The sequence below is a fragment of the Nymphalis io genome, chromosome 21 (assembly GCF_905147045.1).
Source record: "Nymphalis io chromosome 21, ilAglIoxx1.1, whole genome shotgun sequence".
In the NCBI taxonomy this organism is placed as follows: domain Eukaryota; kingdom Metazoa; phylum Arthropoda; class Insecta; order Lepidoptera; family Nymphalidae; genus Nymphalis; species Nymphalis io.
Window position 1 is genome coordinate 6,640,820 of NC_065908.1, and position 27,000 is coordinate 6,667,819.

The 27,000-nt window shown below is 33.0% G+C and overlaps 1 protein-coding gene across 1 annotated transcript in view; it reads left to right on the plus strand.

Moving 5' to 3' along the window:
• The window catches only part of LOC126776788 (glutaredoxin domain-containing cysteine-rich protein CG31559-like), a 95,485-nt gene that overhangs the window by 40,030 nt on the left and 28,455 nt on the right, over positions 1–27,000 (plus strand). The window contains exon 3 of the mRNA XM_050499550.1: positions 26,378–26,611. Within this exon, the coding sequence (XP_050355507.1) occupies positions 26,378–26,611 (234 nt within the window). The remainder of the gene's footprint in view (positions 1–26,377; positions 26,612–27,000) is intronic.

The following is a 27,000-nucleotide window of genomic DNA, read 5'->3' on the forward strand; positions in this document are numbered from 1 at the left end:
CAATAATCATATCGTACTCGTCCGTGATCGTGAGGAAACCTGCATAAAATATCAGATGAGAGTCTGCCACATGTATAACCAACACGCATTGGAATGAGGTCCAAACCTCGAACGAAGAGTTGGGCTTACCAGCATTGGGAAGTTTATATGCTGTTGGTTTTATTTATTCAAAAATTCTCCAATGGAAAAAAACATATAATTCATATACTCATATACTCCACCTGAGATTATAAAGATGTAATTTAAGATATAATTCATAGTTTTGCGTAGTTGTTTCATTGTTCACGTATTCGAATAAAAAATTAAAAGTATTTAAAAGTTTCATCAAAAATATTACACCCCGTCTTATTGCCTCTATTGGTGACAGGAGCCCTCCAGTGGTTCATTTTTCGCGAATCGGAATTGCGATTCAAGGGCAAATGCCGCTAGCATTCTTGCCACCGATCCACGCGGTCACGATTTGTACAGTAACTATTTTAAATTTTTATTTGTATTTATTGAATGCTTAATTATTTGAATAAATAAATAATATTGTTTTACGGCACCGTGAATAAAAACATATTATCGAAAACCTTCATATTTTTCATTATCTAAGTAAATAAAAGTTGGTTATTTAGTTTAATCTAAGCCCTTTGGATAAAAATATGTAAATTTCGATTCACATACAAAAAATATTATCAGATTTTTGCTTTTAACATAATTATTTGTAATAGATACCTTAGATATGTACGTTTCATTTATTCAAAAATATGTATTTTAATACTGCTCTGATCTGCTCCCGTGTTTATCAATAAATTTATTAACAAAATATTTATTAAATAGGACTTTTAAATCGAGAGATTAGTGCATTAAAATAAACAATATTTTCAGCTTTTTTGGAAAAGCGGTTAACGGCTACTTATATAGTAATATTATATACTAAAACATTTATCGAAACGCCGTGCATCTTCGTGTATAGTTGTTATGTGTATAGGCATAATAGTTTTTCAGTTAAGCACAATAAAAAAATCGTCTAATATATATAATATTTCATTAACAATAATTAAATTGAAATATTATATTAAATATATTCTGTTACTATTTATTTGTATCGAGACGATAAAATCGATTTTACTGAGCATCGAGAAATCGCTCATTAAACATTACGAACACGGTCAATCTTGCTTAGATTTCTACTAGTTTGCTACTTAACCCGTTCAATTTGTTTGAATCAGTCAGCTCATTACTTTCGTATTATTGTCAATTTGTCGCAATTGAAATGTAAGCCGCTGGGTGTCATTATTTTTGATAGCATTTTTTTAACGTTATTTTCTCGTATTATATCTTTTACATCTATTTTTGGATTGTTATGTTAATTTAATAATGTTAGTTAGAAATCAGATGTTGTTTACGACGTGTAGTGTTAATCTTTTTAGTAGGTTTATTGTAATTATAGTTAACTAAGACAGTAACAGTACAGTAACAGCCTGTAAATGTCCCACTGCTGGGCAAAGGCAGGAGGCCTCCCTTTTTGAGGAGAAGGTTTGGAGCTTATTCCACCACGCTGCTCGAATGCGGGTTGGTGACATGTGGCAGAATTTCTTTGAAATTAGACACATGCAGGTTTCCTCACGTTGTTTTCCTTCACCGTATAGCACGAGATGAATTATATTCACAAATTAAGCCACGATAGTCGGTTAAGATTCACGCGTTCTTACCACTAGCCATCTCGGTATTCAGGATAATCGTAATTATATGTAACTAAGACATGAGGAAAATATACCTTATTAAAATTATCAATTAAAAAGCGATTTACAGACGAAAATTTATAGCATTATGGATTTAATTAATAATAAATATGTTTATACTTAGCGCCGCTTAAAATACATTAAAGGTCTGTTAAGCGAATTTATTTTTTAAAGAAACAAACAAAGTTATTGAAATTAATTTTCCGATGTGTTATTTTTATAAATATAAATCCTTTGTACGTCTGTATATGTCACTGAACTCTATAGAAACGACTAGTCTAATTTTGATTACATTATTTATATATGTTTGGGTCTCTGGAATCTAAAGATGATTGGACCGGATAGGTGGCGCAGCGATCGGGTTCTATGATTAAATAAAATTCTTATTTCGCTCGTATGAATTCTGGACGGGCAGATAGTATATTGTGTAATTAAATTTAATGAAGTAAGATATATAATACAATTTTACAGTGGGTACAAATTTATATTTAAGATGTGTTTTTATCTTTTTATGTGAAATGTCTATAGCGCAATAGAAGTAAGACCGACTTATATGCCGTGACGGCGAACGGCACGACCAAAGAGGGCGTCCTTCTGTAGCCGTCATGCTGCCTCTCCTTATATATATATTTGTTATAGTATCTAAACTCTGTTTTTATATAAGTTTATATATTGGTGTATAAAACATTTATTTATTTTTATTTATTATACGTTTATAATAATACCATCTTACCAATTCTTTATCCATTCACATCGTTTTTTTTATCTCAATCAAAATGTATTTTGGTTAACACAACTTGTTAAGTAGTAGATAGCCACTGTATGCATAAATGATTTCTTGTTCGACAATTAGCTTTTTAGTTTTTTATTGTGACAATTAAAAACCAAAACGACCTTCGTCGGGTTTTTTTATATATATAGAATCTAGGTATGTATAGTATTTGTACATTAATGTCTTCCGTATGTATATAAAGACGTGAATCGTCCTTGATATTAATAAACTATGCTATGTACATTCACTCGTGAAAATTTTAAAGTGCTGTAAAATAAAAATGCAACAATTTTATTGCTTAAATAACTTAATATTATAATAGATGTAAAAAGTGGAATTCGCTAATTGACTTGTTTGTAATACAGTATTACTTAATGTTGTTACAAATATTTTATTAGGTTTTTTTTTGTCTTAGTATCTTAATATGATTTACGAAAGGTCTAATAATGTTATTTATGTATGCAACATTACGATTAAAATATACTTTTAGATTTTTGTGATTTTTTTTTTTGTTTAATTTGTCTTCGTTATGAGGCCATTATGATCATCTTTCACGTTTGGGATTGGGTGTTTTAACTTCAACGCTTTATGTGTTTGGTTCAAATCTTGCAACTAAATATCACTGAAAATATGTTCTGACAAGAAATTTCCCAATTAGATATATTTATCACTCCTTTCATCTCCAATGCGTTAGCGATCCCGGGGCACTCCTCGTTAAGACGGAAAGGGTACCGCTGGTTTTTTAGTGGTTATTCTCTCGAACATCGGCGAGCCCCACAAACCCCCCCCCCCCCACTGTTCCCGTGGGGGAAACATGTAATGCGTTTGTCCAGCGAAAAAAAAATCTGCAATACGTTACTAACCGTGGAAACCAAGATGTTTCTTGTGCCTGTACTTACACTGATTCACTTGACCTTATAACAGGAATACGACAATACTAATTATTGCTGTTTAACCAGACGGACTAGCACAAAGTCCTACCAAGTAAATAAAAGCTTGATTGACAAAATAATTTTCTTTGGTTTATTATATCTTAATTCTAAGAGACGAGATGGCCCAACGACTAGAACGCAAGTATTAGTCAAGGCTAAGCATAATTTTTTGAGGAGAAGGTTTGGAGCTTATTCCACCACGCTGCTCCAATGCGGGTTGGTAGAATTCACATGTGGCAGAATTTCAGTGAAATTAGACACATGCAGGTTTCCTCACGATGTTTTCCTTCACCGTAAAGCACGAGATGAATTATAATCACAAATTAAGCACATGAAAATTCAGTGGTGCTTGCCCGGGTTTGAACCCACGATCATCGGTTAAGATTCACGCGTTCTTACCACAGGGCCATCTCGGCTTTCTCCTCAAAAAGAGGAGAGGAGGCCTTTAGCCCAGCAGTGGGACATTCACAGGCTGTTACGGCATTACGGCAAGCATAATTTTATGTGGTTAATTAGTATTCATCATGTGTTCGTTGTGAAGGAATACGTCGTGGGGAAACCTGCGTGTGACAGTTAAAAATCTGCTACATTTGTGCCAATGGTGTGGAATGTTGGTTAGAGCAACGTGACATAACGCCCAAACTTAAACGTATATTCTACTAAACCATTTTTGCATGATCTACATTAAGCAGGTGAAAACGCGAGACATAACGAGTGTTTTAATATAAGTACTATATTATTGCTTAAAGATGAGATGTGATGCATTAAAACGAACTATTTCGGTCAAGGCTTAATTTTGCGCATGATTACGAAAATCACTTTGATTTATATAAAAGTGGTATTTAATGTTGTTTATTAGTATCGCTGGTCTATTAAATCATAAATCAAATTATTTGAAATTAAAATATTCTTTTTTTTATTTAGAAATCTTTATTTTTTATTTTTAAATGTTGTTTTCGATTAATTTTAAGCAATATATTAAACTTATATTACGCTTTAATGTTTAAGGAACTCCATTTAAACCTTGGTATTTACGCGCACTTTCATTCAGCGTAAAAAAATGCTATTTGCATATCTGTACAGTCGGCTACAAAAACTGAATAATAAACATTAGCTAGCACAAATGTAACAACACAAAATGTGTATCATCGAAAATTAAAATACAACAAAACATATGGAGAATAATAAATAAAATATAGTTTTGCGAATGTGTGTTTGTGTGTTTCTTTTGGGTCGGGGACTGATTACAAAATAATATATTTGTATTAAGGAAATTCTTCTGTTGGCTGTACATAACATATTAACGTCTGGACCGGTTAATCTACTGGGTGTCGCGACATCAAAACTTATTTTCTATTTATGCGAATATTATTAATAATTTTATTTACTGATAGCTTTTTTAAAGGTTATATAGTTCATTATTTAAATACTACTTAGTATATAAAAATTAGACTTAACTATCGACTTTTAAGATACATCCAAAATCGATTTATGTACCTAATTTTAGCCATCTGATATATTAGTGCAAGTATGAGCCATTTGTGCAGTCTTACTTGCTTTATGAGGCACGCGAGTTTAAAACTATCATTTTCCATTACCTTGTTAATACCGGGATACTATTGAGAGTTATTTATGAAGAAAATCTACGATATTTTATTAGCTGGGCCCAGAAACCGAACTCGCTATCTCGAGATTTGCAGCCGTATAGCCTACTATCTCAATCTGAAGTAAAACCATCTTATGGTGTAAAGAAAAATAGTAAGCAGTTAGCACTTTCACTATGTCTCCGTGACTTCTGGATTGGGTGATCTAAAATAAGCCAACTAAATAATTAAATTGCGATTCAACTTGGACATACCACTGCCACCATTTTGTGCGCATGTAATTTGTATTCATTTAGTTTTGTACCTTTAAGTTTATTTATAGGTATATTTACTATTTAAATATATATATATATATATTGTAAGTTAAAATGAATGTTGTGGCCGTCTTGTAGAGTCGCACACTTTATGTTAAGTCTGAATGTGTTTTATATTATAACATGTGTAAATGTAGTGACTGTTTGTAACATACAAATTTCGAATATATGTGTATTTATAATATATATATATATATATTATTAATCAAATCTATTAAAAATCTGAATAAAAGTTAAGTATCAACTTTTGAAATTAACGTTATAAAAACGAAAATGGAAACAAAATGAGATAATTTCTAAATTAATAAGAAAACATACAAAAACAGCTCATTTAAAATATTACTAAAGAACTGTTAACATTAGTAAATTTACAGATGAGCGCATCTTTAAAACTGCAATAAAAAAATTACACGTGTATCTGTTAAGAACGACATCTTGAAAATAATTTAAACGTTTCAATAATTCATGAAACAGGTAAAGAATTTCTCAAATGTATAAAGAAACAAATATGTACAACGTAAAAAATGATACAATAAAAAAGTTTACGTCATAAATTCATAATTCATTCAGCGGAATTAAGATAATAAATTATATAGAAATAAGGTTTAGAATCAATTGCCTTGCTATTGCATGACATATTGTTATGCTAGGCTTAGACGAGCCGAATTAAGAGCACCGATGGCGAATAAATAACGCTAAATGTTAACAAGTTATACATTATTTAATTTTGCGTTTCCTTTTATATCGATTCGATTTCATGTCTTTTCTATGTCTGATGATTGACTTGCAAAAAATGCTATTTTCTATACAAGATTACTTTAGTAGTAACTAATAATTAATATTATTATTTTGATCATAAAGTATATTGATGAATTCTTGCCGTATGTATTTAATGCCTTATGTACTGGTGGTAGGGCTTTGTGCAAGCTCGTCTGGGTAGGTACCACCCACTTATCAGATATTCTACCGCAAAACAGCAATACTTGATATTGTTGTGTTCCGGTTTGAAGGGTGAGTGAGCCAGTGTAATTACAGGCACAAGGGACATAAAATCTTAGTTCCCAAGGTTGGTGGCGCATTGGCTATAAGCGATGGTTGACATTTCTTACAATGCCAATGTCTAAGGGCGTTTGGTGACCACTTACCATATGGGCTACCATATGCTCGTCCACCTTCCTATTATATAAAAAAAAAATGTACGTTTGCCTTACGTATTTAATTCAATCATTTACATATTTCATTTGATATTATGTACTCGTACTTATGTATTTGTATGGAGACAATGTTTTTATCTTAAGTGCACCTTACCTATCTTTTTGTTTCTTATTTCTACTTTATGATTTCCTGAATAATATCGCTATCTTCATGAAAACGCCACCATCTTTTACACCGGACAAGAATTATTAGGTAATAATAACCGGTTCAACTAAAAAAAAAAACTTATTTATGATCAAATTCTTTGAAGAAATCTACATGTGGATTAAAATTCAGTGTTATCTAAAGTGACAAGTGTATTTATATGTCACTTAATTTCACTTAATTACAAATGCTGAACATCAGATAAGTTTTGTGAGGATTTGTAATCGAGGTATTAATCTTTTTTTTTAATTATGACCATTAACCTGGACAGTTCAAAGAGTTACTTTATATACTATCTTCTCTGCCTTTAGATACAGTTTTGTCATAAGTATAAGCCATACCAACAATATCTTAGATGCTATCATATAATATGTTCGTAATACCATCAAACCACTCAAATAGAATATGGCAACATAGATTATTGCTTTTTGGTAGATGAATGACTGATTAACGTAACCAACCCACGCGGGTTCCTACACAATGGCACGAAATTCTTCTCGATCTTTGGAACTACCGTTTGTCATTCGATGTCAACATGACATTAGCATTACTTGTCATCATAGTTTTTGTCCTCATAGGAAGAATTATTACTCACGCAACGTCATTGTTTTATTGAACATTCATAGAGATTACAATAGGCTCAAAAGTCGATTACTTTCACCCACTTCTTTGCGCAGTATCATCTCACAAGTTATACTGTACAATATATTCTTAATATATTATAGTAATAGATGACATCGATTTCTCGTGAATTTTATATTTATGTGAAAATTATATACATATATTATTTAATAATAATTATAATATTTAATTTATATAGTTTGTTCGACAACGACTTATCAAAGGGCCAGTCGTTCTAAATAATCTTGCGTGTCCTTTACTTAATGTATTTCTTTTATCTTGAAGATTAAATTAAGGATATTTTGGTTTACAAAAAATATAATTTTAATATATCAATATCAAGTTACGAGCCATTAGATACAAATATATATTTACACAAAGACAGACATCGATATTATATATTTATAACAAACCGCTCACTTCAATATTAATAAAATTGGACACGCTTCGTCAGATTTAGGTCTGGTTATAATCTAATGGTAAACACTGGTTGTTGGTAACGGTAGCGTGATGACTTTCGCAGGTTGAACAGGGATGTAACACAATACATATTATAGATTAAAAATAATACTTTTTTTGAATACTGTACCTATATTTCAAATTATTTAAAGAATAATAATTGATACCTTTGTCTCCTTTAATATTTTTTTGTTATATAAATAAAGGAATGATAAATAATTTACACTAATATAATGTCAATGTCTGACTGTCTGTTACGCTTTAAGGGTTAAACCGAATTTTGATGAACTTTGATATGAAACAAGCTTCAACCTCAACCTTGTCCTTTACATATCTAACACCTTGTACCCAGATAACACACGTGCAAAATGTAGCTTTATATAATAACCGTAGTTTTTTAAATGATTAACTTGAATAAAATTATTAATGGTGGACAGCCCTTAACTAAGATCATCTTACAGATGCATTCATATATTTAACCACAAAATCAATTCTAAATCAATATAGAGCCAAGATTGCCCAGTGGTTAAAATAGATAACTCTTAACCGAAGATTGTGTGTTCAAATTGCATCACTGAGTTTTTATGTTAACTTGTGTTCATTTATCCAATCTGATTGTTTTGCAGTAGAATCTGCTGGGTGCAAGTCCATTTGGGTAGGAACCACCACTACCCAAATGGACTAGTACAAGGCGCTTCCCTTGGTGGTAGCGCTCTGTGTAAATGAATTAGTGGTGGTACCACCAAACCTCCTCAAGAGGAAAGAAGGTGTAGGCCAGCTGATACATTGACAGAAGTACAAAGAAATACGTAGTTGATTTATAACAACATGCATGCGGACGAAGGCGTGGGCGGAAACTAGTTTAAAATATAATTACCGATACCTAAAAAACACATAATTATATTGAAATTAATTAATCGAAATATCTGAGAAGTTAATTTTTAATTAATTTTGGAGTGATGTCCGTACACTTCTTTTTGAAACTTGAAATTCCGCTACAGCCATTGAAAGCTTTTTAATAAATATTATAATTATACATCGGTGTCATGCCGATTTTTATACGGAACCCTCTTTATGTCATTTATACTTGACGAAAGTTTTTTGTTAAAATATGAATAATTATTTACCATAAGATAGATGAGCTTAATTAATTTTAATTAATAGATTATGAAATCCAGTCTGAACTTTTACTAAAATATTTTTCTAATTCATTAACTGTTATGAAATAGTTACATAAGAACCAATCATTGGCTTAAGTTTTCAAAAACAATATGTCAACGTTACTTTTATTTTATCTTATAGAAGGCAAGCTAATTTCAGTTACGGAGCTCTCACTTAGTATCCATAGGGCACCAAATAAATCGTTATATTATCATGCAAGTGTATACCCTTTGATAATAGTTATAAATGTCCCACTGCTGGACGCAAGCTCTCTTTTTAAATATAATATTTGATACTTATTCCACCACGCTAAACAGGTGGACACGTGTGGCAGATTTTCATCCTTCACCGCCGAGCACGAGATGAATTGTAAAAACAAATGATTCAGTTAAGATTCATCCACCCTGGGCTATTCTAGCTTAGAATTATATAAAATGGTATACAGTTTATTTTTGCGCTGTCTTGCATTGCAATTGTTGCGCGGGCGTCATTGTGTAGTGAGATATGCGGAACGCGGAAGGTCTAATACATCTTGCGCGGATATTGTGGAATTATTTCTCGTTTATAATCGCATTGTTTTATTAAAACGTCTATTACAAGTCCAACTTCGCTTAATGAACCTTGCTATAATTAGCAACATATATTATGATGGCAGGACGTAGGTATCTAACGAAGTTGGAAAGCAGATCAATCAATGGTCCTCCTGGCTGGCCTAGGCCAGTCTGGGTACGGGCCTCGGGGTTGCCCCCCCCTACCCGGGCTGATCCTCCCCGACGGTTCAACCGTCGTGTCACTTTGTTTTGGCCGAGAGGGTGTTTTGGCCCAGAGGAAAGCAGATAAAAGTATTAACTGTTTAGTTGTTTTCCATCTCGTTAGATGTCGCTAGTTAATTACGATAGTTTTATCGTCATTTTTAACGTGTTTTTTTATTGTTTGGATACCTTGTCGTTATTTTTATTAATTAAAAAGTAAATTACGTGATTATTTATTGTAAACATAATAATTTGAATACTCTATATGTTTTTTCATGCTTACCAATTTGGTACCGGTTTAAATCGTTATGATACACACCTACCCAGCCGGGCCTCCATAAAATATATATAGTGAAAGTTTTTATAATTTATAGTTTGTAAATGATTATAAAATTTTACAAAAATGTATATCGATTCTAAGAAGTATAAGAATAAGATTAATTAACCGGTTCTGTATCTTTGGGAATCTTTGAAAAAACTAAATGTAGATTTTTTTTTTATTCTATTTGTAATACCATAACAATATATAAAAAAAATCTATTAAAGTATTGACATCAAAGAAAACGCTTCAAAACAAAACGTGTTAACAGTAAATACTGAGGTTTTGTGAAAGTTAAACCAGAATAAGTTATGTGTCACACGAAAATTTCGATAACACGTCCAAGTTAAAAACAAGTGACCGAATATGCTAAAATAACAGATTTAAAATGAGACTAAAATTAATAATCTGACACCCTCTTCTAGTCGTACAATTTATCAACTTCAATATATATTTTATGTTACTAATAATCATTTTAGAATTGTGTCATCTTTAACGATTAATCACGTTTCCAATTAATTACAAGAAATATTTGTAAGTTGAATAATATTTCGATTAGACTGCGCCGATTTCCTGTAAGAATACATTAATTCTTACAGGAAATATTAGTTTGTAACCAATTTATTCCTATAAAATCATAATTAAAGATAACACAAAAAGGACAGAAATAGGAAGGAAATAAATTCCTGATAGGTACAATGTTGGTGTCTTCAAATCCAGAGTAAACAGATTTCTTATAGGCAAGCCAGTTGAATTCATCATCATTTGAACCAGTTTGAAGGGTGAGTGAGCCAGTGTAATAACAGGCACAAGGGACATAAAATCTTAGTTCCCAAGGTTGGTGGCGCATTGGCTATAAGCGATGGTTGACATTTCTTACAATGCCAATGTCTAAGGGCGTTTGGTGACCACTTACCATCAGGTGGCTCATATGCTCGTCCACCTTCCTATTCTATAAAAAAAAATAACAAACTAAGACATTTCATTTTTCATATTTACAACAACTCTCCGAGGCACGGATGTGTGATGCTGCCGTAAAGCAGCAGACCACTTTATATATTTACTGGTGGTAGGGCTTTGTGCAAGCTCGTCTGGGTAGGTACCACCCACTCATCAGATATTCTACCGCAAAACAGCAGTACTTATTATTGTTGTGTTCCGGTTTGAAGGTTGAGTGAGCCAGAGTAATTACAGGCACAAGGGACATAAAATCTTAGTTCCCAAGGTTGGTGGCGCATTGGCTATGTAAGCGATGGTTGACATTTCTTACATTGCCAATGTCTAAGGGCGTTTGGTGACCACTTACCATCAGGTGGCCCATATGCTCGTCCGTCTTCCTATTTTATAAAAAAAACCGTGTTGATGCTTAACATCGGGGAAGTCAACGGTCAAACGATGGCCTATTAATTGTAAAAAATAAAATGATTATATTATATTGAAAGCAGTTAAAAGAAGCGATGACCAAAATATAGTGTGACTGCCTTGACTCACGAGAATTGAAGCGTAAACATGTAAGCTCTCAGTCTTAGTTGACCCCTACCGTGTACAGAACTCACGCATACATTAATACACTTACAATAACAAATCTTACGCTGACGTCATCTGACGCTCGAAATCTTACGCTTACTCGTCTGACGCTCGAAGTCTCATTTACCGTGTACCGAGCGATAAGATGTTTAACAATCAAAACGTTTGCAAATCGTATTTCTTGAGGACTATTTTAAAGAATAAACTCGAAACTCAATGCAGACAATGACCGTGAAAGTCAAAAAGTGCCGATTATTATACCATTAAAATAGCGAATCACCCTAATACGATTTTCATCATTTCACGAGTGAGGTACGAAGTGATTTCTCACAGAATACTAACGCAAGTTATATAGAATAATAATAAATTGTTCTTGTTTGTATCCGTACAAGCTGAACTAAATTTTCATATGTTTAATTTGTTTTTATAATTCATCTCGCGCTCGACGGTTAACGAAAACATCGCGAAGATAATATGTCGAATGTAAGTCTGCGACATGTGTAACCACCAACCCGCATTGGAGTAGAGGAGTGAATTGAATCCTAACCTTTTCAAACTTTAAAGAGGCCTTAGCCCAGCATTGGAACATTTACATGATGTTATTGTTCTTTCGAAAATTCAAAGTTAATTGAGAAAATTCGAAGGTAATTGACATAATTGAAAAAAGGAAACTCTCAAAACATGTTTCTGGAAAAGAGTAAATATTAAAAAAACATGTGTGTCAGTTACTCACGACGTTGTTGCAATTGAGAAACTCAATGAACAAAGAAGTATTGTCATACAAAACAGTTTACTTCATAAATACCGCTGTTGGGTAAATTATTACGTGAATGGACCAGTTTTTTTTAATTATTAAAACATAAAATTAAAACAAACGAACACCTTATAATGCCAAACTATACAATATATATATGATACTAGCTTCGTATGGGTAATAAGAATTATATTTATTTTAAGAATTGTCGATACAGCTATTAAGTTGAGAATTCGAAAAAACCTAGGACCTTGGTATAAATAACATATAAGTCACTAGACTCATGACAACTAGATACGGTTAAATATACTTACTTATATTATAAATGTGTAAGTGATTTGGTTTGTTTGTTATACTTTTTTTACTACTCAACCGATAAAAGAAATTTTGCATACACGTTCTTAAGGATATATTAAAATGATTCACAAATTCAACTTGGAAGATTTGACCTGAACAAACTAATAAAAAAAACAATGCATGAAAAATATTTAAGTTGTAATCAAACTAGGAAAAATTTCAAAATTTTTATTTTAATAAATTTAACACAATGAACTTTACCATAAATGATAAATATCAATTATAGAAAAATAATTAAAGTTTTGAAATAGCATTAAAGAACATCGAAATAACCTTCGTTTATTTCGTTTACAGAGTAAATTAAATTTAAAAATATATCAAACGATTATATGGATTACTTAACGGTGACCACATCTTAAAAGGAATGTGTCATGGATCCCATCGTAGGCGCTAGTGGGTCGACACCAAGGCAGACAGCCTTACATAACTTATTTCTACATTCTAGTTCAAATGACGATGTTTTATACAATACTTGATCATTGCTTTTTCTCGGATAACTGTACCAGTTTTCAATGGTATCATTTTATTTATTATGATTACGTATTTATATGATTTTATATTTATACTCGTAATAATACTTAAGATAATGTAGTACACAATATCGCTAGTTTAATTGAAGTAAATATTTTCTATGCTTTTATAATACTATATAGTACAATGGGATAGTAATGTTTACTTTAATAACATAATTGACTGCCTCGTTGGTCTCGTGGCTAGAAATAAGACCGCAGGAATGGAGGTCCTGGGTTCAATTCTCAGGTCGGACCAGTAAAACGAAATTGGGTTTTTCTGTCAGAAAACTCTCAGTAGCAGCCTGGTCTCGGGAAGTTGGAAGTGGTACACTCCCGTGCCTCGGAAAGCATGTAAAGCCATTGGTCCTGCGCCTGAACTCTTTCCCGTCGCGTCGGATTGCCGTTCCATCGGATTATGAGAACTAACGAATAAACCTATGTTTGCGCACACACTTGTGCAATATAATATCTCCTGCGCAGTTCACTAATCTCTCTTGAGATTTGCCGCCGTGGCCGAAATCGGTCTGGAGGACATTATTATTATTAATAACATAATTAGTTAGTTATTGTGCAACACAATTAGCAACGTATATTACTGTAGCTTCACTGTTACTATACTCGGTGGTGCTGGCTTTGTGTCCGTCTGGGTAACTAACACCCACTCATCAGATATTCTACCTCTAAATAACAGTATTGTTGTCTTCCGGTTTGAAGGGTGAGTGAGCCATACATAACATCTTAGTTTCCAAGGTTGGTGGCGCATTAGCTATGATGTCTATGGGCGATGGTGATCACTCACCACCAGGTAACCCATTTACCAATCCGCCTACTAATTTTATAAAAAAAGCTCGCTCAGTGGTCAGTTAGTATAATTAAAATTCCAAATTTAAATTTGCTAAGTTCGTTGTTTTTTTTTTTTAAATCAATAGTTACGTTGTTATTGCAAATGATAAAGCCAATTGATTTAATATCTCGTGTCGCAACTTCGTAAGTTTTATTACTGGAAGTTATAACTGATAATTACCGAAAGCTATTTGCGTTTCGCAATACTTTATACGAAGGTTAATTTTGTAATCGGTATTTTCGAATTTACTAAATATTATATTATAATGTATATATGCAAGAGTTTTATGATAAATATAAAACAGAGTTCCGTCAATAGTTTATTACAGTTGATCTTTACACAACGACAGTTCACGATCGAATGGTTCGTAATACTATTGAGCATTCATTTTTATTAGCGATATTATATTTGATAAGCGAAACATTATAACAATTAATAATATTTTAAAATTACGATAATCTCGAAAACAATATCAGGTTACTTATGTAAAACAGAAGACTGTTTTTTAATTGATGGAACACTTTAATTACTGCAATAATTATTTACAATATTAAATTTTATTATACTCTCGCTATCATATATATACTAAAATGTATATAATATGTTTGGCGGTTAGTTGATGTGGCTGCAGATTTTGAAGGGTTCTAATTTTTTGGGCTTAGTCAATGCTTGCTTCACCACTAATGTTTATGATCCTCCTAATAAATTCCAACAGTACTAATTTTATAAACATTTGGTTATTAAATCAGATTATAGATAAAGTTGGTTTGCAACATAATATACAACTATTTGTATAATAATATAATTATATACGTTATTGGCTGAATTTGAATTGAAATTGAATTGTTATATTTATATTCTATATATTATTATTCTATCAAACAGCCGACATTGACAGAATAACATACTTCAAGGCAATACACGAAGTCGTTCCATTGTTTATATAAATAACCTGGAATTTGTCGCGAATAAACACAGCAAAGTTAATACGAACAGGGATTTCCCTATAAGCCGAGTAGGGAGTAGGGCGCCCATATTTAGGGGGCGACGAAAATTGGTGATATTTTTCGTGTCTTCTATGATAACACAAATCAACGTTTACAAACTAAAATATGTATCCATAGCATAGAAAAAAAATTACCAAGAGAGTGAGTGTCCAAGGCGGGTGCGCCCCGAACATCGGAATACCCACTAAAACACCAGCGGTACCCTTCCGTCTTAATGAGGAGCGCCCCGGGATCGCTTGCGCATGCTACCGTGAAATCCTTCCATCGGCCTAGGCTAACATAGTTCGATCTCCAGTTGCCGGGTACACATTTTCATGGTTCATACGTATGGACGCTGATTAACAAAGCAAACACGGTTCGACTCGAGTTATAATATTAATTACAAATGAATTAATTTATAATATTACTTAATATTCCATTTATAATAATAATTAAGGAGGATATAAAATCATATCGATGTTTTATTTATTATATTATTGAGATAAATAAGTTATAAGAAAGATATGGGCTGCGTCTGGTCACGAAGCAGCTCGACCTTGTGATTCCGGTTTGAGGAGAACGGGGTATGATTGGACGTATAGGAATTTCATCGCCACGTGTTTTTAATTGTTTTATTGTTCTAAGCACAGTGTTTGTATTGTATGTCTTATGTATCCATAATTAGCGATGCCGAAAATACTTACAAAAGAACTATTTGTAAATAAAATTCTTATATATGTATATTAGAAGAATACTTTGTTTTACGTAAATTAATGATTTAATTTACATAAGAATTATTTACATTGCTTAAATAACTAAATACAAATCATAATTAAAATAGGTACTGTATAAATCATGATCGCGTGGTATGGTCGCAAGAATGCTAGCATTTCCCCGTTGAAATTTGAATCGCAAATCGTAATTCCAATCCTCTGGTGAACAGATGAACTTCATTTATTCAGTATATTATGAGTAATTTGAAAAGTAATCTTAAAAAATATTAATAAATAAAACTTTAATTTTTAATACAAATTTGCTAAAAAAATATAATTATTTTTTTTTTAATTACAGTTGCTTTTTCTAAATCTAATAAATAAACAACAGAACGATTAATTAATCTTACGTTACAATACTAACGGAACGATAACCGATGTGGATTTGAATCACAAAACCGTTGGTTTTCATATCCGCTATTAAACATTTATCCAATACGATACGACATTCTCTTTTTAATTTATTAAAAAAAAACTAGTAATTAAATATATTCTCAAACGAAGGACATATAAATTAGTTATTAAGATTAATGTCTTTATATCGCTTGTATTTCCTCATTGATTGCCGTATTGGTCTAGCGGTTAGCTTATTGGATTGTGGAGTTCGAGGTCCTACGTTCAAATCCTTTTCCAACTAATAAAGTTACCCGCATTTTTTGAAAAATATTTTTAGTAGGAGCCTGATGTTGGTAAGGTCCCGTGATCTTGGCGCTTAAGCTCGCCGATCGTGACGGATTGTCATACCGTAGGGTTATATCTGGGAATAGAGTAATACTTAAGTAGGTACTGTAAAGTCACCTGCACAGTTGCCAATTCTGCGTTGAGAAAATCCGCAGTGACCGAAATCGTGTGTGATAATGTACTGACATTATCATATTTCCTTATATAATATTCGATTATGAAAAATGTACAGTAACATTAAATGTCATTTCCTTATAAATTATCATAAATATACATCAATTAAGTAATTAAAAAATATCACACGAACTATTCGGATTAAAATAGCCGAACACGAATTAAATTTTATATTTTGTTACAAATAAATACATTTTCTCTAATATTTATTGAAAATAATAGCATAATTAATTATGCATTTATGAAATTAATTTAAAGGTTTGCTGTTATATACATATATTTATAAATATTTTTTGTTATTATATTTGTATATCCACAGACATGTTATATTAATGTTCTAGGCAAAATCACAATCCAAGTATTGATGGAAAATATTGTAATAGAATGCAATATGGATAAAAGTTTACATTAGACGGCATAGAGTTCAGATGACTTCTTCATTGAGTTGTAATGTATGACAACTGACATACATACATCTTCCTGGAAGGGGTTGTATTTATATTCGTATGATACTGGATTCCTTAACTCATCTGTATAGTGTTCGGCTAGTCTGACTATCATCTGGTCATATCTATTATGAATTGCTATTCTAGGTTATAATTCAGTAACTCTTTTGTAGTCGCTAATTGTCCCCTTTTTCACCCGTGTTCCCAACGTAAGATACGCTGTCGATATACATTACGATATTTTGTATATTATAAACACGAAGACGCCACCACCAACCCGCATAGGAGCAGCGTGGTGGAATAAGCTCCAAACTTTCTTCTCAAAATGAGGAGAGGAGGCCTTTAGCCCAGCAGTGGGACATTCACAGGCTGTTTCGGTTCGGTTCGGAAGACGCTTAACACGACACGATATCGTATCATATTATATCGTAAGATATAAAGAAACACGCCTAATTATACGATGGCTTCGTCATTGATAAGGTACAACTTGACTACACGCATAGCTAAGTGGTACGGGCTTACGAAGTGATTTTAAGTAACATGCCTTACTTAAGTAAATGGCCGGTAAGAGGTAATAACCAAGTAAGTACTAACCTAAATTCTGAAATTAGAATTGAGGCATTGAGAACAAGGAAGTGCTTTCTCGTATATATGTTTTGTATTTAATACTTATGGTGTTTACTTAGTAAGGATTTGTGCAAACCCATCTGGGGAGGTACAACCAATTCATCACATATCTACGGCTAAATAGCAATACATAGTATGGTTGTGTTCCTGTTTGTGGTGTTAGTGAGCCAGTGAAGTACGCACAAGGGATATACTGGTAACATCGTAATACCTAAGGTTAGGTTAGTATTTCAAAATATAGAATAGTTAATATTTCAAACATCGTCGATGTCTAGGGGCGATGGTGACCACTTACTATCAGGTGGCGTACTTGCCAGTACGCCTACCATTTTTTTTAAATGTATTTTTATTATATTTCATGGCAAATATAAAAATAAGGTTTTTTTACATAGCATATTACCCCGCGCTGCCTCCACGGGGAAACACATATATGTGAAAATTTCATCCAACAAATTCATATTTCTCGCAATATCTTCCTTCGCTGCAGAACATGAATTGAATTATAAGCACAAATTAACTTTCTATAAAATGTGATGCTTGTCCTAGTTCGAATCCATTAACTTCAGTTAAGATTCATATGTTCTAACATCTGTGTTTTAATACAATATAATTATTAAATTACTATTTCTATTGGTTCATTATATTAACACAACATTAACTATAATTAATAACTGAATGCAATATTTTTTTTACAATGTATGTAAATTATTAATGCATGCTTATATTATTGCTGTTATATGATAATTAGGAATTAATGAAAATTACCATATTTATAATTAACGTGAAATTTAATAATACCCGTTCATTACACGAATAATGTCACGTAGCAAAATTATAATGTAACAAAACTATTTTCATTTATTGTATTAAATATATTAAAAAAATATAAATATCGGAGTTCTTAAGAAACCAAATAACTGCTATTTATTTTGGTGCAGAAATTTCTTCGTCAATTATTATAACTGACCATTTCTGTACACCTGACGCGGTATTCAATATTTAATGATGATCGGTTGGATAGTTAAAACGCGAAAGCGTAACAAACAAACAAGCTCACTTTCGCTTTTATAAGATAGGCTTAGATTGCAATCCGATACATGTAGGCGCAGGATCAATTTTTACGTGTCCTAGCTTTATTATCCTATTAAGAATTTGTTGACAGGAAATTAAACCGTAATACAAATTTATATCAATCAACAGCAAATCGTTGTCCACTGCTGAACATAGGCCTCTCCCAAGGTGCGCCAAAGCTCCTTGTCCTCCGCCTTCCGCATCCAGTTGGTGCCCGCCACCTTTTTAAGGTCGTCGGTCCACATGGCTGGAGGGCGCCCTACGCTGCGCTTGCCGATTCGCGGTCTCCACTCTAGGACTCGTCTGCTCCAACGGCCATCGGTCCTACGACATACGTGACCAGCCCACTGCCACTTCAGCCTGCTAATTTTGCAAGCTATGTCGGTGACTCCGGTTCTTTTCCGGATAATCTTATTTCTGATCTTATCCTTCAAAGATACGTCGAGCATAGCTCGCTCCATAGCACGCTGAGCGACTTTGAATTTGTGGACTAGTCCCGCAGTTAGTGTCCACGTTTCGGCACCGTATGTCATAGCAGGTAAGACGCATTGGTTGAAGACTTTCGTCTTCAAACATTGCGGTATAGACGACTTGAGGACTTGACGAAGGTTGCCAAATGCTGCCCATTCCCATCCCAAATTTATAAGGCTTACATTTCTACTTCATACTTATATTAAAAAATGTTTGTGTGTACAAACTTAGTTGTTGTTTTTAACTTCTCTTTTTAGCAAGTAATAGTAACTTGGATTTAAAAATCATTTTGTGTTTGCTTTCAAATGATTTTACATAATCTGTGGATGTATTATAATTATGTGCATGTGAGAATGACCAGCCGAGATGGCCTAGTGGTTAGAACGCGTGAATCTTAACCTATGATCATGGGTTCAAACCCGGGCAAGCACTACTGAATTTTCATTTGCTTAATTCGTGTTTGTAATTCATCTCATGTTTGACGGTGAGAGAAAACATCATGAACCTGCATGTGTCTAATTTCATTGAAATTCTGCCACATGTGTATTCTATCAACCCGCATTTCAAGCACGCAAGCTCCAAACCTTCTCCTCAAAAGGGAGAGGAGGCCTTAGCCCAGCAGTGGGACATTAACAGGCTGTTACTAGTACTAATGACCAGTGTAGAAATCGCTAGCAAACCTAATATATAAATAAATAAATATATTGCAGAACATATTGACTACGATGGTTTAGTTAAGCCTGCTAACCCTGAATGCATTGATTGTAAAATATATAAGCGAAAATCAACCCCACAATCTCTGTCACAAAACCAAGCCTACACTAAATACTTGACACGCCTAATACACGTCGTTCACGGTTAACGAACTTGTACAAGTTCGCAAATATATTTACTTAGCATGCTAAGTGATATTACGTAACGGTCGTACCTAAACGTAAGTAAGTTATTGCTCTAACAATAAGGCATATCAATTCCTTGTTGAGAAAGTTAAGTATGGTTTCAACTTTTAGATATAAATAACTCATAATCGTTTTGATTATATAAGCTTAAGTATCAGGGGATCAAATTGAATGAAACGTATAAAGTGCTTTTGATCCATAATTATAATTTCCTAGCTCAGTCCGGTTTCGTACAGATAAAATTTAATTATTTTTTTAGGATCACCAACATGACATACAGTAATAATTACAAATTAAAAGTTTACAAACTAATATTAATGTTAACTAAAATTAATTAATTAAAATAATAATGAAAGAAAAGAAAAAAAATTAATACACTTTGGAAATACAGAATGAAATATAAGTGGTACTAATATTACAATACTACGAGAAACTATAAAATAATTGTTATTATATATTTATTATTTATTGAATTGTCTACATAAAATGTTTATACCGTAATACATATAACTAATCGTTTACGCGGCGAACGCCAGTAAAACTCCCAGTCGCCGTGATTTTTTTGGATATCTTCAACAATCATAATATTTCAGCCAATTTACACAAAACCTCAATAAATTAAACAAATAAACCATCCTCAAAGTCTGTTCGGTAGTTTTTGAGTTTATCGCGCTAAGACAGACAGACGCGATATAGAGATTTGATCCTTTTACAATTGTTGTTCAACGTATATACCCAGAAACAAATATCTAAAACACAAAAATGTATGAAAAAAATTTAATAGTGCTCGAGAGCATATTTAATAAAAAAAATGTATATGCGCCGGGATGGCAAGTGACTCTACTCCACCTGATGGTAAGTGGTAGTAGAGTCCAAACGCGACGACGGCCAGTACAGTCGGGAAGAATGTTCTGTACTAGCTAATAAAAGCTAATTTGCTTTATAATAGCTATGCCATTTAGTTTAAAATTCAAATATTTGATCAAATATATTTAATATGTAAAATTATTATTTAATCGTATAATAATATAATATGTTAGGTATATAAATATTTATACTATAACTATTTATCATTAAAAAATCAATTAATCATATTAAGATATATATATTTTTTTGGCTATTCAAATAAATAAACTAGCTTTTATAATATGTGATGTTTGTGTCGTAACTGACAATATTAACGAGTTCCTGACCCGTTCATACCTTGACATGATAATTACACAATAACAAACATTGCAAAGTATTTTGTGAACACACAACTATAGCATTACAAAACCGATAGAGATGTCAAACGTACTTTTACATAATAATTGTGACTTTATCTGAATTCAAGTACAATTCTTAAAGTTAATATATCTTTAAGATAAAATAACGTGAAAGTGTTAGAAATAGGTGCACGGAATTATTATTTTAAGGGAAGTACACCTGTATTTCCATTTAAGCTAGAAAAGCACCCAGTCTGCATGATTTTTTTCGACATCTCATCCAACTCAAAAATCATCGTCATATTTACACAAAATTTTAATGAATCATACTTAAACTCTCTTAAATTCCTCATGAATCCGTCAACTGGTAAAAACTGTATGAAAATCCGTTCAGAAGCTTTTGAGTTTATCGCGTTCGGACAGACAGACGTGGCAGGGTTTGTTTTATAAAATACAATTATGTACGATTTAAGTAAAAACCTAACAGTTTTCAATACCAAAACAAAACAATGAAAGGTCCCTCCCTCCTACCCTCCTACATTTTTGAAGTCGATTGAAACAAACGCCAACTTCACATGGATTTAATTTATTATTATGTAAAGTCGCACTAATATGATACGGCTAACCGCAAGGTATATTTTAAGATATTATGCAAATGTAATCCCAAACAGCATGACATGCAAAGTTGCGGTCTCCACGTTGTTGAATAAATATTTTTCAATGTTAATGACCTACTTAATAAAGATGCGTAATCCAAGTAATATTACAAACGCGAAATTGTGTTTGTCGGGTTAGAAATTTGTAATTATTTAAGCAACGGGCACACGTGGCGTCTAGGTAACTTTTATTAACCAAAAAGAAATAGAGTTGTCTCGGAAAATGGAGGGAAGTGAGTTGCGGTATCAGTTTTTAATACTGATTTATTTAGGTCTATTATGAATCGCTGACTCTGATATTACAATTCATATTAATTTCGGAATCAGAGGTCCACCTTCTACGTTGCTTATGTAAAAACCATAGATTTAGATAAAACTGCCAACACGTTTTTGTCTAAAATAAAAAAAATATACACTGGCCTCCAAAAAAATCGACCCACCTTGATTTTTTGTAAAAAAGCTATCGTATGGTTTTAAACTACCACATATTTATATTTTTAAGATTGATAATGAAAAAATGCAATTGTAGGATTGTACAAAAACAGAAATAGTGCGCAAAAAATAGGTTTTTAGGTAAATATGTGACAAAACACGAAAACACAAAATTTTACGCAATTTTATTTTTTTGTGTACAAAACGATTATGCCGTTTGTTTTTAAATTTGGGTGCCTAAATCTTACTTTAATAGGGGGTGTTTCCTCCTCTTGACCTAATCACTGCCTGCATACGCGTATTAAGTGACCTGATTAGCTTTTTAATGTCTTCCTGTGGGGTCCGTTGCCATTCTTCAGTTAGGGCAGCTTCCAGTTGATTCAGGGTTTCTGGAATTGGATTTCGTGCTCGAACCATACGTTTTAGCTGGTCCCAGAGGTGCTCTATCGGGTTTAAGTCCGGACTATTGGCTGGCCACTGCATAACTGGAATTTCGACTTCCCTGAGATAGTCTTTAACAATTCTAGCGACGTGATGTCGTGCGTTGTCGTGCATAAGTTGGAAATTATCCCCAATATATCCAGCGTAAGGCATCACATGAGGCTCCAGAATGTCCGTTATGTAAGTTTCAGCAATAATAGCACGATTACGGAAAAAAACCAGCTCTGTGCGTCCCGTCAAAGAAATACCTCCCCAAAACATTGTAGAGCCTCCACCAAATCGGACTGTTTCTCGAATGCAACACTGAGAGTAGCGTTCTCCTGGCCTTCGCATGACGTTACGTCGTCCATCAGAGCCTATTAGAGACATTCGGCTTTCATCACTGAACAATACTGTCTCCCATCGGTCCAGTGTCCAATCGACGTGCTGCCTAGCAAATTGTAGTCTTGCTTGTCGATGGGATGCTGTGAGTTTTGGTCCTGTTGCTGGCTTGTGAAGGGTTAAGTTTTGCTCTCGAAGTCTTCTTCTTACAGTATTTTCACTCACAGACACTCCACGACTTTCTCGGAGTCTACCTTGAACGTCAACAGCCGAAAGATGTCGGTTTCTTAAAGACGTCAAACCAATAAAACGGTCATCGGTCGGGTTCGTGAAACGCCCCCTGCCAGATCCTGGTCTCCGGCGATACTCCCCAGTCTCCAAGTAGCGTTTGTACACTCTTCGCACCGCTGAACGACTTAATTTTAGTGTTCTAGCCACATTTCGCTGACTTAACCCCTCATGAATAAGAGCTACGACTTGAGCAGCTTCTGCTTCAGTAGTATCCATTTTTTATGTTTAAACTTATTAAAATTATTGTTTCAACAAAGTTTCATACACTTAATCAATAATAAACATCGAACCGAGATGACTCCGCGTTAAGAACTGGAAATAAACTAACCATGCACTTTGTGCACAAAGTAACGTTTTCTTATCAATACTTTAAAAATATTCCAAATATCCTCAATAACACTTACAACTCCTCCAAATCAATATCAAGTGGGTAATAAAATGTTAAATGTATGCCCCATAAGTAAAACAATCCACCTAGGTCGTCGCATAGTTAAGATAACAACTTTGTAAGTAAAAAAATACGGGTGGGTCGATTTTTTTGGCGGCCAGTGTATTTTGTTATTCGATTATCACTAGGGAACTGGGAACAAGGTCTCCTTCGATTGACAGGCTGCCATAGGAACACGACTTGTGCAGCGTTTCTTTATCTTCGCAAGTGCTTTGATACTATCAGGCTTTGACGCCACAATAGCCTGAAAATTGATAAACTAGTCTTTTGATTACAGTGTTACAAAACGCACTAACTCAAAATAAATAAGAGTTGGTTTTAATAAACTCGATTATCATGTTGATTTAAATACGATATTTAATATGCGATGTAAGCGACAATATTTAAAAAAAATGCCTGTTAATATTAAATCTACTAATTATAGTTTTAAATATTTTAATTTACCCAATAATTATGTCAGATAATAACAATTACTCGATAAAACTATTGGTACATAAAAATTTTCCCAGCGCCATCTATTATCGAGTTTTCAAATTAATATTGCCAGTAAAGCGTGAATGTGAACTGTGTGATAAATTTAAAGTATCCTCGTACTTAACATCGTCAAAAGATGGCGCTAGCTACAAAACAAAATTGCGTCTAGAAGTAGTTTAACACAAACAAAATTTAGTAATTAATCACGTCACGTGCAATGAAACTTCGATATAGAACTACTTATATAATATTTTTTTTTTTTTTTATAGAATAGGAAGGTGGACGAGCATATGGGCCACCTGATGGTAAGTGGTCACCAAACGCCCTTAGACATTGGCATTGTAAGAAATGTCAACCATCGCTTATAGCCAATGCGCCACCAACCTTGGGAACTAAGATTTTATGTCCCTTGTGCCTGTAATTGCACTGGCTCACTCACCCTTCAAACCGGAACACAACAATATCAAGTATTGCTGTTTTGCGGTAGAATATCTGATGAGTGGGTGGTACCTACCCAGACGAGCTTGCACAAAGCCCTACCACCAGTAAGTAATATTTGGCTTCGCAGTTTTTCCAATGAGGCATTATAAAATCACTTAATTTTTCTCATAAGCTTTTATACATATTTTATTCATATTTCGGAACGAAAAGTATATTATAAAATAATCCATTCATAAATAATATTATAAAATTAGTATATTATAATAGATATGGAGATTTAAAATAAAATCCAAGTAAAAAATTCTCAAAAGACAAACATATTTTTCGATTTTCACTTACTATTTTTATACTAACTGCCTTTAATTCTTACTCACGTACACTGCAACCCTTAAAAAACCATTTATATGATATTTTATTAAAGTATTGTATTTATCTAACAAGGCTCGTCTTACGTAACTAGAAATTTGATATAAGCTAGAATTTGAAACGATATACTTGTCATTCTCGCTTCCACTGAGCTAACAGGGCTAACGATTTAATAAAATGTACCCATTTGATTACATAGTACAAGGCAAACGTATTATTAGCAATAGGATGCTTAAAAACATTTTATTGTTCCATAACATGAAATTGTCAAAGTTTAAACATCTAGAATACAAGTCGAACTAATAGTTTTACGTAGGTATTTGCATTGTTATAACTTTTAATAGAATCGTGAATGAGTGTTCTCATTATTTTCATCACGAATAAAGAAACGAATTCATTTATTGTGATTTAATTAAAATTTCCGTTAATATCATAGCAACATAAGTTATAACCCTTTTTTTGTAGAAAAGAATATAAAAGAAAGGATTAACACCTATTTGTTTAAAAATCAAGACAAAAGAGCGAAATCCATGCAAGTTTGTTTACTTATTGACGTCATATATAATTCTATATACTATTAACGATTCTTTCTGTTAGTGAACGGTGATTTTTTATCCCGATTTCATAACAATTTTAGGGATATTCCATCCCAGAATATTTTTAGTAATTAAGTACTAAGAACTACTAATTATTAGATATGAGATGAAAGTCTTCAAAACATTAAGTGCATTCAGGTAATTTATTTCATCAAAAAAAAATATCAGAAAAATCATCTAAAACATAAGGAAAGAAATGAAACTCACCATTCTATTAAGTAATATTATAAAGAACGAAATTTTAACATACGAACTGCTTTGGCAATCTGTACTCCTCTTAATTCTGATCCAAGGGCATTTTAAGTCCGGGACACGTCCCGGATTACGGGACGCTTATCGTTCTTTGTGTTATACGAATTCACAACTTTGAAGTGTAAGATTATCTCATGAATTGTTCTGAAACCGATTCACATAAAACATACTTGGTCGAAGGTTACTATGTTAATCAATAACTTTTTTCGAAACATTAGTTAACAATATTTTTTATTGCTAGTAAATTAGTCTAGTTGATTAATATCAAAATGAGCTTAACATATTAATATAAAGATACTTCTTCTTTTACAGAGTTACAGAGAAAAAGATGCGGGCAAAGTCGTTTTATACACAACAACCATGGGCATAGTCCGCAGCACATACCAGAGATGTGTGCTGGTGAAGAAGATTCTACGGAACCTGCTCGTGAAGTATGAAGAGAGGGACGTCTTCATGAGCATGGAATACCAGGATGAAATTAGGGAGCGGATGAAAAGTGATCAAATTCTTGTCCCGCAGCTGTTCATCGACGGTCAACACGTGGGGGTATGTGATCAATTTTATGGTGTAATTTTTAGTTATGGTATTAATCTGGGATAGGCGCAGGTCTTTAACAACACTGAAGGAAAAAAAATTAAAAGGCTTTGAAAGCAGGCAGCCTTTCTGATTGACTAGGCTGATAAACATCGCTGACATTTCACGTGTTTAATTTGGGTTTAGCGGTGAACGAAAATATTATGAGAAACCTGCATGTGTCGGATATTGTGTTGCATGTGTAACCAAGAACACGCATAAAAGCAGCGTCTTATCAAAAAGGAGATGAGACCTTAGCCCAACAGTGGGACATTTAAAGGCTGTTGTTTTTTATTTTATTTTTAAGTCTGCGTAATGAATAATAAGCCTTTTTTATTAGTTTTGTTTAAACGCCGAAATCT